This window comes from Ovis canadensis, chromosome 25, assembly GCF_042477335.2.
Source record: "Ovis canadensis isolate MfBH-ARS-UI-01 breed Bighorn chromosome 25, ARS-UI_OviCan_v2, whole genome shotgun sequence".
NCBI lineage: Eukaryota > Metazoa > Chordata > Mammalia > Artiodactyla > Bovidae > Ovis > Ovis canadensis.
In genome coordinates this window covers 42587827-42604377 of record NC_091269.1, presented here as the reverse complement: position 1 = coordinate 42604377, position 16551 = coordinate 42587827, and the positions used below count along the sequence as shown (strand labels likewise).

The 16551-nt window shown below is 37.4% G+C and overlaps 1 protein-coding gene across 3 annotated transcripts in view; it reads right to left on the bottom strand.

Moving 5' to 3' along the window:
* TET1 (tet methylcytosine dioxygenase 1) overlaps nt 1-16551 on the bottom strand; it is a 135645-nt gene that overhangs the window by 18054 nt on the left and 101040 nt on the right. For all 3 annotated transcript variants that reach the window (XM_069571884.1, XM_069571885.1, XM_069571886.1), the window contains one exon: nt 1362-1573. In XM_069571884.1, the coding sequence (XP_069427985.1) occupies nt 1362-1573 (212 nt within the window). The remainder of the gene's footprint in view (nt 1-1361; nt 1574-16551) is intronic.

Here is a 16551-nt window from a genome sequence, read left to right as displayed (position 1 = left end):
CATAAATCTTAAATGATTTCTGTTTTAAAAATTTCTGATTTCAACAGGAAATAAAAGAAAATATGGGTGAACTATTCTAGAGCTCATGTGAAAGAAAAATGGTCTTAAATATCACTAAAAATTCAGAAACAGTAAGGGAAAAGAGATATAATAAGTTACATTTTTTAAAAGTCCCTGGGACTGCAAGGAGATATCCAACCTGTCAGTCCTAAAGGAAAACAGTCCTGAATATTCATTGGAAGGACTGATGCTGAAGCTGAAACTCCAATATTTTGGCCACCTGATGCAAAGAACTGACTCATTTGAAATGACCCTGATGCTGGGAAAGATTGAAGGTGGGAGGAGAAGGGAACAGCAGAGAATGAGATGGTTGGATGGCATCACCAACTCAATGGACATGAGTTTTGAGTCAACTCTGGGAGCTGGTGAAAGACAGGGGAGGCCTGGAGTGCTGCAGTCCATGGTGTTACAAAGAGTCAGACACAACTGAGCGACTGTACTGAACGGAACATACAAAACTAAGTCAATTTGCTGTACAGTTGAAAGTAACACATATTGTGAATCAACCATACTTCAGTGAAATTAAAAAACTAAAGAACAAATAGCAGATACTCTTACCATATGAAAAAATATTCAGTCATAATATGAAAAATGCAAATCAAAAGAAATTGAAGACATTCATCAGAGAAGGCAATGGCAACCCACTCCAGTACTTTTGCCTGGGGAATCCCATGGACGGAGGAGCCTGGTGGTCTGCCGTCTATGGGGTTGGACCATGGGGTCGTGAAGAGTTGGACACGACTGAGCAACTTCACTTTCACTTTTCACTTTTATGCATTGGAGAAGGAAATGGCAACCCACTCCAGTGCTCTTGCCTGGAGAAACCCAGGGAAGGAGGAGCCTGGTAGTCTGCCCTCTATGGGGTTGGACAGAGTCGGACATGACTGACGCGACTTAGCAGCAGCAGCAGCATCCCCTATTAAATGGGCAAAATTCAAGTTTGACTACAATGAAAGCTATAGAAAAACAGATATTCCCATACATTGCTAGAGAAGATGGAAAATGGTACAATTCCTATGGAGGAGCTGATCCTTTATAGAAAAATCTCTCTCTTTCAGACTCCAGGGCTGAGAAGGATCAGGTGTCAAAATGGAAACAAAGAAAGAATTGAGGAGAATATCCTAAAATGGCCGTAACTCACTCTGAAAAAAAGTCTCCCTTTTAAGCCATGTTCATTCTTTCCAGTTGCATAATACCTAAAATTCTGTCCTCATCTATAATATATATATGTCTATCACTTGGTAGTCAATTTAACAAGATATAAAACTGATGTTAAAACAGTATAAAACAGATTTGATTACTTTTCATTGAGCGTGCATCTTCGGTCTGTGGGATGACCATTGTATGACTTGAGACTCTCAGTAAGCTGTGAATACAGTTTGTCAGCCATCGGGAGAGGAATGCCGTCCCATACCATGATGAGCACCACCATCACAGCTGTTGGACAGTGGTGGCCTGTGCGCTGTCGAACCAGACAAAGAACTTTCTCTTCGTCGCTGCTTCTTCTTAAAACCTGCCAAAACAGAATGTATACATTTATGGAAAACAAGAAACCTAATGTCAAATGCAGTGGATATTGCTTTTAAAGTTCTTCATCACTACATTCTAGTTTTCTAAACTTACTATTTCTTAAAGCATTGATGCCTGTAAGGCCTTTAGTTGTTAGACTAGCTGCCTCCATACAACTCATCACAGGGTATCCAAGGTTACTTGACTAACAAACAACAGGCTGAACAGAAATCTGTGGAAACAGTTTGTGTTTTATTTCACTGTTGACACAGTATTGCAAAACAGACAACAGAGAATCCCATGGAAAAGAGCCTAATTAACTCATCTGCTCTTCCATAATTGCCACAAGTGCACAAATCTAGCTAAATGGAAATAGCCTAGTACTCCCAACATTAAAAATAAACTCTGAGCACTGATATTTAGCATCTGAGAAAAATTATGGATATTTGCCTTGGGCAAATGGTTTTGCCATATAAAAAACAATTCATATATACATAAAGCAATAATCCTGCAATTTTTCCCCATGCACCCACAGATAGTTATCATACCCATCTTAAGATTAAGATGTTCCAGCTGACAGAGAATACAAATTATAAGTAATTTTGAATATTTAACCATTTTTCTTACACTGCATCATACACATGGGTAGCTAAAAACAGATTCCTAAGTATTTAAAATACTGTCTAGTGGTCCTAGTGTTTACTTTTGTTAATTAGATTTAATTACTATGCTTAAAACTCCTTCCATATATCACAAATTACAGACTAATTAGATCAATCAGTATGTAATCAGTAAACGATGAAACTGCCCACCCCTGTGACGACAATGGAGTACCCAATAGCATAATTAATATTCCATTTTTGTTGCTATAATATTACAAAAACTTGAGATGAAACTTCTTAAGATGTTAGTTACCCAATATCACTTTCTTCTGTCACTCCAGATGGTTAACAATCATTGCTACCAAGGCATCCCTTGAGTAGAGTTGGCTTTAGGACCTTCCCCCTAAACACAATTATTTACATTAAAATTTTTTTCTATGTTTTTATGTCCTTTTACAGCCAAAAAATACATTTGCTTCCAAATAAGCTCAAATGCAAAATGATATTGTATCAAACAAAGTCACACCAGATAATCTTCATGCTGTCAAACCAACAAAGTTATAGTCAGAGTCTTTGTGTAAGAAATGCTAAAATGCTATTTATTCATTGTATTTGTACCTTTTCTAGATCTTCCATAGCTCTTTCAGTGAATGAAAGAAAATTAAGCATGAGTCTCTGAAAGTTTCAATAAGCTGCTTAAGTATCACTATGTTATGGATATTTATGTTCACTCAAAATTCAAATAATGAATGCTCAATCTAAACAATGGTATTAATAGAGCCTTTGGGAGATGGAGATGATTAGGTCATGAGGAGGAAGTTCCCACTAATGGCATCAGTGTTCTTATAAGAGACCCCTTTGTCTCGTTAGCTCCTTCTACCTTTTGAAGACACAGGGAGAAAAAGGACCCACCATTCATGCTGGCACCCTGATCCTCAACTTAAAAACCACAGAAGTGTGACAAATGAATTTGCTGTTTATAAGCCATCCATTCTGGTATTTCCTCTAGTAGTCTAATCAGAGTAAGACAAATATTAAACTTGTATGAAATGTTTGAAAATTATAGAAATATTATTGAAAGAAATTAAAGACCTAAATAAATGGATATACTATTTTCATGGAATAGTAATTATTATAATGATGTTAATTTCCCCGGAGTTTGTTGCTAGATTTGATACAATTGCAATCAAAGCCCTACTAGAATAGTTTTGTTTGGGCATGGAAATGGACAAAGGTTTTGGAAAGTTTACATGTAAATGCAAAGGACCAAGAAGTGGAAAAAAAGGAACAAAGACAGAAAACATGATTAATCAGATATCAAGACTGATTGCAGAGATATGATAATTAAGACAGTTTAGTATTGGTACAATGACAGATAAGGAGATCAATGGAATAAAACAGAATGCAGGAGAGCCATATATATGTGGTCACTTGACTATGACAAATGACACTGCAGTCCAATGCAAAAAGGAATCTTCTCCATAAATTGTAGTGGACAGACATCCATATGGGGTGGCGGGGGGGGGGAAATGAATCTTCATGCCTAATTCACACCAGTAACAAATTATACTGTAGATCTAACTATAAAAGATAAAACGTTAAGTTTTTAGAAGAAAATACCTTCATGACCTTGGAGTGGATATAATATTTTAAAACAGATCACCAAATTTAATAATTATAAAGGAAAATGTTAAGAAATTGGAATATATTAAGAATTCTTGTTCATCATAAATATTACCTAATAAAAGATTAGGAAAGCATAAAAGCAATCAATACCATGGGAGACATATCTGCAATATATATAAACAACAAACTATTCTTACCCAAAATATATAAAGAACTTCCTCAAATGAGTAATAAAAGCAAAACAGAAAACTGGCCAAGAAAGTTAAAAAAACAAACACACACAAGACAACATCCAAACAGATGATGAGCATATGAAAATATGTTCAACATTATTAGTCATCTGGCAAAAATAAAAAAATTCGAAAGCACTACATATGTGAATGGGGTTTTAAAATGGTTTAACTGCCATGCAAAACAGTATGAAGTTCCTCAAAAACTTAAAAATAGAACCATCAATCATATGATCCAGCAATTCCACTTCTGAATATATACCAGAAAGAAATGAAAATAAAGTCTGAAACAAATCTTTGCATTCCCATGTCCATTTCATCATTATTCACAAGAGCCCTGAGGTAAAAGTGACCCAAATGGTCATCAATAGATGAAAGGATAAACAAAATATTGTATATGCACACAATGGAATAGACACAAAGGAAGGAAATCCTGTCACACACTGCAAATGAATTAACCTTAAGGACATAATTCAAAATGAAATAAAACAGTCATGAAAAAACAAACATTTTATGAGTTATTTAAAGTAGTCAAATTCATAGAAACATAAACTAGAATGGTGTTAGGGGCAAGGGTGATAGAAAAATAGAGAATTGTTTAATGGAGACAGAATTTCTTATTTGCAAGAAAACGTTCGGGAAATCTGTTTCAAACTCAACTATACACTAAAAAATGTTTAAGGTGATAAATTTTTTATTATTGCTATTTTACCACAATTTTTTTTTAAAAAAAGGAAGGAAAGAAATGAAAAAGAAAATGTCATGTTGAGAAAGACGTAGAGCAACTTGTACATTATTCACGAGAATGCAAAAACAGATAACCATTTTGGAAAACTGTATTGATTCAAGTTGCACATATGCGACGCCCCCCCACCATCTCCTAGCAATTCCACTTCTAGGTATAAAACAAACAGAAATATATTTTTGTATTTCCCAATGAGAGGGCTTCCCTGGTGGCTCAGACGTTAAAGCATCTGCCTCTAATGCAGGAGACCTGGGTTAGATCCCTGGGTCAGGAAGATCCTCTGGAGAAGGAAATGGCACCCCACTCCAGTATTCTTGCCTGGAGAATCCCATGGATGGAGGAGCCTGGTGGGCTACAGTCCATGGGGTCGCAAAGAGTTGGACACGACTGAGCGACTTAACTTTCAAAGACAGCACCACTATTTATGACTACCTCAAACTGATAACAACCACCAGAGAACAGCTCAATGAGATGAGAATTATCTACATTTACAAAAAACAATGCTTAGTCTCACAATTATGACGTTTTAAGATAGTCGATGTATGCAGAAGACTACATACTGCAAGACTGCATTTACATAACGTTCAAATTAGACAGGATTAATCAATAACAGTAGAGGGCAGGAGAGTGATTCAGAGGGGCACGTAATATTCACTGCTGGTTACGCAAGTGTGTGCACTTTAGAAAACGTGTGATCGAAGAATTTCTGAAGTCTTCTGCATGTATGTTATACTAAAATAGTGTACTTGAATCTAAATTCAAAACAATAACCCAAAACTGCTTAGTCACTTACTGGCTCATGACACTGTAGCAAGTTTCCTAACTTTTCTATAGTAGCACAAACCTAGGATCTAATAACTATTAGCTACTAAGATTTTTTTGCTTTTTTAATGCATACTTGGATCCTGAGAACAGAAGTCAGCTCATGGAAGACACTCATTAAATATTTGTTGAATGAATGGTTAAAAACCACAAAAACCCAATGTGGGTGGATTTTATAAAAATTTCCAAAACAAGCTATGCTCTTAATAAGACAGAATCTATCATTTCAGAAATAGCCCAACAAACAGTCCAAATTTTAAAACATTTAGCAAAAATCACATTTTTCGGTACCTGGAACAAAATATTAATTGGCAAGTGGTTGAAGCCAGGGTCTCACAACATATTCACTTTACTTTTTATTTTATTTATTTATCGTGGCCAAGCACCATATGGGATCTTAGTTCCCTGTCTAGGGATGGAATCCTGTGCCACCTGCATTGAAAGCATGGAATCTTAATGACTGGACCTCCAAGGGAGTCCCCAGAATCACTTTAGATGGTAAACGATGTGTCCAAAATATGAGTAATGTAATGTTCATGACTACTGTCCTGTCACTTTTTAATAGTCTTATATTACATGACATACAAGTGTTATATCATATGAAACATCATACTTGAAACATCAAAAACATATCCCATACTGAATACTGCAGTGGTAGCCATTTCCTATTCCAGGGGATCTTCCTGACCCAGGGATCAAACCAGTGTCTCTTGAGTCTCCTGTATTGGCAGGCGGATTCTTTACCACTGCGCCACTTGGAAAGCTCTCATGGATATTACCCTTCCTAAAAAACTGAAAAAATAGTTTGCCACCAGAAATAAGCTAGTATTGGATTGGCCAAAAAAAAAAATCATTCAGGTTTATCTGTAAGATCACATGGAAAAATCTGAAAGAACCTTTTGGCCAAGCCAATACAATGGCAATTCTAAGATTTTTGGAAAACCAGTCTACAAAATAAAGGTGTTATTTAAGAATTCTGCCACTTGCAGTCTTATCAAATGGACCCTGAGATTATAAAACTCCCTTCATTAAATTAATATACATAATTGGTTAAATTTCTCAGATAACTTCTTGTTCAGTTTTTAGGATGTAGCTAGCGCAAAGTCAACAGCTCATTAAAGTCCTTCCTGTACCACAAAAAGTTGCTCTTTGATTCCTCCCTCTCTGCTCCCCTATCAAGCAGGCGAGTGATAGGGGATTAATTAGCACATAGATGATGCCACGAACAAGATCATGTGTCATGAACAAGATCACCTAAGAGGGTATATTATAGACAGCCTGACTTGAGATCGTGAAGAGATGGGGGAAACCTGTTTCTCTCCTAGAAACCAGGCGAAACTTCCCAGAAGAGGGAATGGAACCAATAGTTTGAACTGCTTCAGGAAGGTTTTGAGGATCTAGTCAAGGCTATGGTTTTCCCAGTGGTCACGTAGGGATGTGAGAGTTGGACTGTGAAGAAGGCTGAGTGCCGAAGAATTGCTGCTTTTGAACTGTGGTGCTGGAGAAGACTCTTGAGAGTCCCTTGGACTGCAGGGAGATCCAACCAGTCCATTCTGAAGGAGATCAGTCCTGGGATTTCTTTGGAAGGAATGATGCTAAAACTGAAGCTCCAGTACTTTGGACACCTCATGCGAAGAGTTGACTCATTGGAAAAGACTCTGATGCTGGGAGGGATTGGGGGCAGGAGGAGAAGGGGATGACCGAGGATGAGATGGCTGGATGGCATCACGGACTCGATGGACAAGAGTCTGAGTGAACTCTGGGAGTTGATGATGGACAGGGAGGCCTGGTATGCTGCGATTCATGGGGTCGCAAAGAGTCGGACACGACTGAGCGACTGAACTGAACTGAACTGAACTGAGACTTTCTTTGGCAGTGTCAGTAGTAATCACTGGGATAGTACTGAGTATCTCCAGAAGTGGCGATAAAAGATCAGTCTAATGATCATTAGGAAAAGATTTCCTAGCTACTTCTATGATGGAGTCCCCTTATTCTGGATTATCAATTGTTCTGCTTCAACAGCGTATCTATGTACAGATCTGAAATGTACATTCTAAACCATTTCTGTTAACTTGGTCTGGATGAGATAACCTATTTAAATTCTAAACTGGGAGCTCTTCAGGCATGACAGACCATGATCAAGAATGATAATCTCAGTTCAGTTTAGTTCAGTTGCTCAGTCATGTCCAACTCTGCGACCCCATGAATTGCAGCATGCCAGGCCTCCCTGTCCATCACCAACTCCTGGAGTTTACTCAAACTCACGTCCATCGAGTCCGTGATGCCATCCAGCCATCTCATCCTTGGTCGTCCCGTTCTCCTCCTGCCGCCAATCCCTCCCAGCATCAGAGTCTTTTCCAAAGTCAACTCTTCGCATGAGGTGGCCAAAGTACTGGAGTTTCAGCTTTAGCATCATTCCTTCCAAAGTACACCCAGGACTGATCTCCTTTAGAATGGACTGGTTGGACCTCCTTGCAGTCCAAGGGACTCTCAAGAGTCTTCTCCAACACCACAGTTCAAAAGCATCAGTTCTTTGGCACTCAGCTTTCTTTATAGCCCAACTCTCACATCCATACATGACTACTGGAAAAACCATAGCCTTGACTAGACAGACCTTTGTTGACAAAGTAATGTCTCTGCTTTTGAATATGCTATCTAGGTTGGTCATAACTTTCCTTCCAAGGAGTAAGCATCTTTTAATTTCATGGCTGCAATTACCATCTGCAGTGATTTTGGAGCCCCCCAAAATAAAGTCTGACAGTTTCCACATCTATTTCCCACGAAGTGATGGGACCAGATGTCATAGTCTAAATAACCTCTGACCATCTAGGGTTTAAGGCCACTCTGGAGGGAAAAGACTGCTCAGAGAAACAAAGTTACTCTTGTAATTTATGAAGAAGAAGCTGTAGGTAACAATTTTTTAATATTCTTAAGACATGGAAAAAAAAAATGGAAAGAATCTCAAAAATGGAGGGCAGTTTCTACATAGCAGTCAAGCTTGACTTCTAGCCATAGTACATTTACATGGGTAATGGAATTACTTAAGTAGTGTTTTATTCCCTTGACTCCAAAATCCAGAGAATTCTAGACATACATAGTCTTGCTTTGCACAAACAACAAAATAATCATAATGTTTATGAATAGTATGTTTGCACTTAATTATCTTCCAATATAATCATTAATTTACCTTACAGTATAGACTAATAATTATATAACTGTTCTTTTGGAAACAGCATTGTGTTTGTTGGGTCAGAATTACTACATTTATTGGTACCTGCAGATATCTGAACAAAGGCTAATCAAACTATTGTTTCCAAAAAGTAGAATTAAAGGTGATTTTTAAAACATATTTTAAAAACAAGTATAGATTTGAGTCCTCCTAGGAAACTCAAGAGAAGCAAAACTTTATTGGATTTTTAAAGAGAATAACACAGGTGGCTACTTATAAATTTTGAAGGCTCAAAGGTTTAATATAGTTATGGGGAGGGAAGTGGGGGGGGGTTCATGTTTCAGAACGCATGTAAGAATTAAAGATTTTAAAATTAAAAAAAAAAAGGTTTAATATATACCAGCAATAATCAAATAGAAATTTGGTTTACAGCTTAAATTAAACAATAAGTTAAATATAGCTGTGAGGATTATCTTAAGGGAAATGCATGTAAGTAAATCTTAATTAAGTTGTTCCTAGATGGAAGGTCAGACATTAAAAGATTTTATTTTAGTTACCAATCTATTCCCCATTCTATATATACTTAGTTTCTAAAAGTTCATATGAAAGAATAAATGAACATTAAGTCATGAAAAAGACTTTTACATATGAAAGATAAATGTCCTTTTAAATTTAAACCTGTTCTGCAAATCTATAACAAAAAACATAGTACCAGCCTAGGAATGGTCTTCCCTAATGAGTCAATGACCAACAACAGAAAACTGGGGCAAATTTCCTGGTGGTCCAGTGATTAGGACTCCAACTTTCCACTGCAGAGGACACAAGATCAATCTCTGGTCTGGGAACTAAGATTCTGCATTCAGTGAGGTGCAAGCAAATTAAAAAAAAAAAAAAAAAAAGCTTTTAAAACCAAATACTAAATCAATACATAAAATTATAAGAATACGGGAGACACTATTTTTATAGTATTGCTGTGGAAACTGTTTCCAGGAAACAGTTTCCACAGCAAGATGAAAAATCTTTAAGGCATGTATTAAGTGATGTACGTTTGACCTGCTAAGCATTTCAAGCTCCTATAAAATAGGTCTTCCCAGGTGGCTCAGACAGTAAAGAATCTGCCTGAAATACAGGAGACTTGGGTTCGATCCCTGGGTAGAGAAGATTCCCCTGGAGATGGGACTGGCTATTCATCCGGCATTCTTGCCTGAGAACTCTATGGACAGAGTAGCCAGGCAGGCTGCAGTCCAAAAGAATAGGACAAAACTGAGCGGCTAACACTGTCACTTTCATACTAAGATAACAGTCAGATTACTAAAAGAAAATCTAGTATGAGATAATGGCAAATATATGATAAAGTATAATTTACAAAAATAAAAAAAATAACGTCAACAAAAAAAGCCTAAGAACAGTGAATTCATAGAAGAAATAAAAATGGCTAATAAATACATGAAGAAACCTAATTTTACTAGTTAAAATACAAATTTAATCAAGATAGTTTTTTTTTAAGATAGTTATTTTTAATTGCTAGTTAACGATAACAAAATAGATTTTCACCAGTAGATTAGTATATTTTTTCTATTTAAATCTTTCAACAATAAGAAAGAGATTTATTCTTTATCATCAATTAAGAATTTGGTGATGGTGAAACCAAGACAACCTTGTATAACAATTATCTTCCAATTAAAAATTTTTTTAATTGGGAAAAATTTATCCATTTCCAGCAATTTTTTTCTTACATTAAACTAGTTCTTTGATGCCTTAAAAAAAAGTAATTTCTAATAGTGAATTCAAACCACTCCTGAAGAATTGAGCTATATATTCGATTTCAGTATGCAGAGAAGCAAAATCTCATGAGTAGTTTCTGCTAAAATAAAAACAAAAAAAACCTATGTTCACTTAAACATTTTTGAAATTTAGGAAGTTGGATAATTATTAGTATATTGACTTCACTCTTCTGCTTAACATCCTTCAGCAGGCACCCAATTTTTAACATCTTAACTCTTCACTTGGGTATACTCAAAATTGCTAAAAATCATTATCTCTAAAGGGGAAAACTAAGATGTGTTTTAAAATTTTAAATTGTTTTGAAATTTAATTTAATAAGGAGTTTTCATTTTCTACATGTAGAATTTAACACTGGATTTAATTTTACTTTTATTTTATTGTTCTTTTTAAATTAAAAAAAAAATTTTAATTGAAGGATAATTGCCTTACAATATTGTGTTGGCTTCCAGCATACAACAATGTGAATCAGTGATAAGAATATATATGTCCTCCTATTTTTATTTCACAATTAAAAAAAAGGAAATTAAACAGTCCTTGTAATATTAACCTTAGTAGTAAAGATGCGAAGGTAACTAGGTTCCTGCATAAGCGCCAACAAAAATCCGCGCTCTGCGGAAGAACAGACTATAGTTAAAGCTGCTGCTGCTAAGTTGCTTCAGTCGTGTCTGACTCTGTGCGACCCCATAGACAGCAGCCCACCAGGCTCCCCCATCCCTGGGATTCACTAGGCAAGAATACTGGAGTGGGTTGCCATTTCCTTCTCCAATGCATGAAAATGAAAAGTCAAAGTGAAGTCGCTCAGTCGTACCCGACACTTCGTGACCCCATGGACTGCAGCCTACCAGGCTCCTCCATCCATGGGATTTTCCAGGCAAGAGTACTGGAGTGGGGTGCCATTGCCTTCTCCATAGTTAAAGCTAGAAGCAACATTTATGTCAAGTGTGGATTACATTACTCAAGAGAGATCACTTTTTGAGTTTATCCATAACCATGAGAGAAAATTACAGTTAAATTTTCAATACAAAATGATGGAGGCCATCCCTACCTCTGCAAACCCCAAATCATCCACTGATTAAGAGCATTTAAATCTTTCTTCTCTTCCTTCCCTTCACTGTTCACCTGAAACTACCACATTGTAAACTGGCTATGTGCTATGCTTAGTTGCTCAGTTGTGTTCAACTCTTTGCGATCCCGGACTGCAGCCCACCAGGTTCCTCTGTCCATGGAATTCTCCAGACAAGAATATTGGAGTGGGTTGCCATTCCCTTCTCCCAGGGATCTTCCGGACCCAGGGATTGAAACCAGGTCTCTTGCATTGCAGGCAGATTCTTTCAAGTCTGAGCTACAAGGGAAGCCCCAGTAAAAAATAAGAAGTGAAAAAAAAAAAATTTCAATATGTCCTATATATTATAGCTAATGAACTTCAACCCCATTTTTGGAGCGGTGGTGGTGATTAGATGCATGAGCAGTGTTCTGGGGCTGGTGTGCTGATTTATTTCTTAACCTGGATGATTTGATTTTGTAAAACTTCAGTGGCCTGCACACTTATGATTTGTGTAGTTTTGTGTATTTTATAGTTCAATAAAAACTTTCCTTAAAAAAAAGAATTCTGTAAGCAAGTCAATTAGTTCAATTCAGTCCCTCAGTTGTGTCTCACTCTGTGCAACCCCATGGAGTGTAGCACGCCAACTGTCTGTCACCAACTCCCAAAGCTTGTTCAGACTCATGTCCATCAAGTCGGTGATGCCAACCATCTCATCCTCTGTCATCCCCTTCTCCTCCCGCCTTTAATCTTTCCCAGCATCAGGGTCTTTTCAAATGAGTCAATTCTTCACATCAGGTGGCAAAAGTATTGGAGTTTCAGATTCAGCATCAGTTCTTCCAATGAATATTCAGGACTGATTTCCTTTAGGATGTACTGGTTGGATCTCCTTGCAGTCCAAGGGACTCTCAAGAGTCTTCTCCAATACCACAGTTCAAAAGCATCAATTCTTCGGCGCTCAGCTTTCTTTACAGTCCAACTTTCACATCCATACATAACTACTAGAAAAACCATAGCTTTGACTAGATGGACTCTGTTGCCAAAGTAATGTCTCTGTTTTTTAATATACTGTCTAGGTTGGTCATAGGTTTTCTTCTGAGGAGCAAACAGCTTTTAATTTCATGGCTGCAGTCACCATCTGCAGTAATTTTGGAGGCCCCCAAAATAAACTCAGTCACTGTTTTCATTGTTTCTACATCTATTTTCCATGAAGTGACATGACCAGATGACATGAACTTAGTTTTCTGAATGTTGAGTTTTAAGCCAACTTTCTCACTGTCCTCTTTCACTTTCATCAAGAGGCTTTTTACTTCTTTGCTTTCTACCATAAGGAAGGTGTCATCTGCATATATGAGGTTATTGATATTTCTCTCTGCTTCACTCAGCCAGGCATATCAAATGATGTACTCTGCATATAAATTAAATAAGTAGGGTGACAATATACAGCCTTGACGTACTCCTTTCCCGATTTTGAACCAGTCCGTTGTTTCAGGTCTGGTTCTAACTGTTGCTTCTTGACCTGCATAAAGATTTCTCTGGAGGCAGGTCAGGTGGTCTGGTATTCCCATCTCTTTAAGAATTTCCCATAATATCTTGTGATCCACAGAGTCAAAGGCTTTGGTGTAGTAAATAAAGCAGAAGTAGATGTTTTTCTGGAACTCTCTTGCTTTTTTCTTTGATCCAATGGACGCTGGCAATTTGATCTTACTATAAGCAAGTAAGCAAACATAAAAGTAGTTCTAATCGTACATTGGTAAACAGTAATGAAGAAAAATGTTTTATAACAAAAAAAGAAAGAACAATGAAAAGGCAAGTCAGTACCAATCCCTCTGGTTTTTGCCCAATTTTAATCACTGAAGTATTAAATGGCTTTTTCACATTAGCAAGATTTTGCAGACAAGTAGCCAGCCCATGACTGCCTGTTTATTATTCTGACACAGTAATACACATAGAGTGCCTGATCTGGGCACAGACATAAGCAGCACAATGGTGCAGCTTGAAAATAATCAAGGCAGGTAAGAGTCAAAATCTTGGAAAAAAGGAATTCATAAAAAGGGAAGTCTTTGAAGATACGTGTATAAGTCAAGGCAAGATGGTTTAAAAACCTTTAGACACATCAGCTTCATTTACAAAACACCCTAAAAACTCTTGTCACTTCATACCCAAGTAAGCAATAAAACATTCAGTTGTACACATTGTCACACCTGCTCTACTGACTAATAACAATCCTAGGTGGGGCAACCCATGAAATTGGGCCTGGTGTGAATTCCTCAGCATTGGAGTCATCTGTAGTGAAGGGAGTTAACAGAGCTTAGTGTATTAAAGAAACTGTATCGCCCTTTCCATCAAAATTTACTGAATAACAAGATATAACTACTCCCTGCCAAGACACAAAATGACAGAAGGAAGAGTTAGAAATGTCTGTCAAAAATTAACAAGTATGGGAAAGTGTTCAAGACTACCTGGTAAAGAAGAAAGATTTTGAAGAAAAGATTAAAACTGTTTTACGAACAAAGGCAAAACATAGTGAGACTGGCTTAGAAAGTTCTGATCCCAGTTAGAATATGTTTTTAGGCTTCCTATGTGTGACCTAACCCTAACAACTCCCTTCAAGAAAAGAAGGCAAGTGCACCATGATAAAAGTAAGATAAAATCCAACCACTAGGGACTTCCCTGGTGGTTCAGTGTCTAAAACTCCATGCTCACAATGCAGGGGGCCTGTATTGGATCCCTGGTTAGGGAACTAGATCCCACATGCTGCAACTGAGACTCGTGAAGCCAAATAAAAAATAAACAAATAAATATCTGAAAAAGAATTCAACCACTATTACCACACATAAGTCTGCACACACACGAGAAAACATACATCAAATCACAAAATGCTAAATTTAGGTTAATGTTTAATATCAAATACAGGACAAATGTAAACTATGCAAGATGAAAAGTAAGTTTAAAACAATACTACATATATATAATATATATATATATATATATATATATATATATATATATATAAATTCTACAATGCAACCTAAAAATTCTATCAGTGGTGTTGAAACTCTTGAGAGTCCCTCGGACTGCAAGATCCAACCAGTCCATCTTAAAGGAGATCAGTCCTGGGTTTTCATTGGAAGGACTGATGCTGAAGCTGAAACTCCAATACTTTGGCCACCTGATGCAAAGAGCTGACTCATTTGAAAAGACCCTGATGCTGGGAAAGATTGAGAGCAGGAGGAGAAGCGGACAACAGAGGATAAGATGGTTGGATGGCATTACGAACTCAATGGACATGGGTTTGGGTGGACTCAGGGAGTTGGTGATGGACATGGAGGCCTGGCGTGCTGCAGTTCATGGGGTCGCAAAGAGTCAGACACGACTGAGCGACTGAACTGAATCGAAATACTGTTATGCTATAGAAGGGATGAAAGAAAGAAAGAATCATCCAAAATCCTACCACTTAACCCAGCCACCTTGCTTTTTTGGATCACTTAGTCAAGGGGAAGCCAGCTGCCATGAGTATACACATTCATGTCTTGCTGGTGGTAGTGGTTTAGCTGCTATGTCTTGTCTGACTCTTGAGATCCCATAGGCTATAGACTACCAGATTCCTCTGTTCATGGGATTTCCCAGGCAAAAATACCTGAGTTGGAGTGGGTTTCCATTTTCTTCTCCTCATGCTTTGTTACTTAAAGGCAAATAAGTAAAAAAATATCAAACAGATACAAATTAACAAACCTATGTAAATTATCAGTGTCAAACATTGGGAATCAATCCCTACCACTTATTTCTACAAATGAGCAAGGTACTATGTAGGGGCAAACCACAAAAGAACAGTAACCATACCATAAGGAAATACATAAGGTGGGCAGATGGTTCTTAGGGTCTCTGAGAACCTAGCAATGTTGTATTTTTCACCTAGGTAGGAGCTTGTGTGCTCAGTTGCTCAGTTGCGTCTGGCTCTTTGAGACCCTGTGAACTGTAGCCCACCAGGCTCCTCTGTCCACGGGGTTTTTCAGACAAGAACACTGGAAAATGGGTTGCCATTTCCTTCTCCAGGTAGTAGATTGATGAGTATTCAATTTATAATTATAGGTAAACTCTAACTTTATTACCTTTTTTCTTGAAATATTCCATAATGAAGAATGTTGATGTTTAACAGCATTATTTTGTGAATTAAGATCTACAGATTAACATTTTTTTGCCTTGAGAGAAGCTAGGGCTAAAGAAGATAGTTACTTTTTCAATGTCAATGTAGTATCTTTAACATATTGATGTGGGTTTCACTGATAGCTCAGCAGCTAAAGAATCTGCCTGCAATGAGGGAGACTTGGGTTCTATTCCTGGGTTGGGAATATATCCGGGAGAAGGGAATGGTTATCCACTCCAGTATTCTTGCCTGGAGAATTCCATGAATAGAGGAGCCTGGCAGGCTACTGTTCATGGGGTTGCAAACAGTGAGACACAAGTGAGTGACTAACACTTTCACGTAGCATATTGATATTTTTAGTGAAGAAGAGATATTGAATTTTATGAATAGCCTGTCTCCAAGATGCCCCCAATCATCGCCACCACCTAATATTTTTGTCTCTGCATAGTCCTCTCCTACACTAAAGGATAGCTCCGTAGCAATTTCTGAGGTTAATGTCATAAATGACATTGTGGCTTTCTTGTTATATTTTGATTGACTCACCCTGGGGAAAAATAAACTGCTATGACTGAGAAAACACTTAAGTAGTTCTATGATAAGGGAGTGAGTCTTGGGACTTCCCTGGCAATCCAGTGGTTAAGAATCCTTCTAGCCATCTACTACATAACACATGGAACTCTGCTTGAAGTCATGCAGCAGCCTGGAAGGGAGAGGGGTTTGGGGGAGAATGAAAACACACAGAGGTAGGACCGAGTCACTTTGCTGTTCATCTGAAACTAGCACAATATTGTTGCTCAGCTATATGCCAATCGAA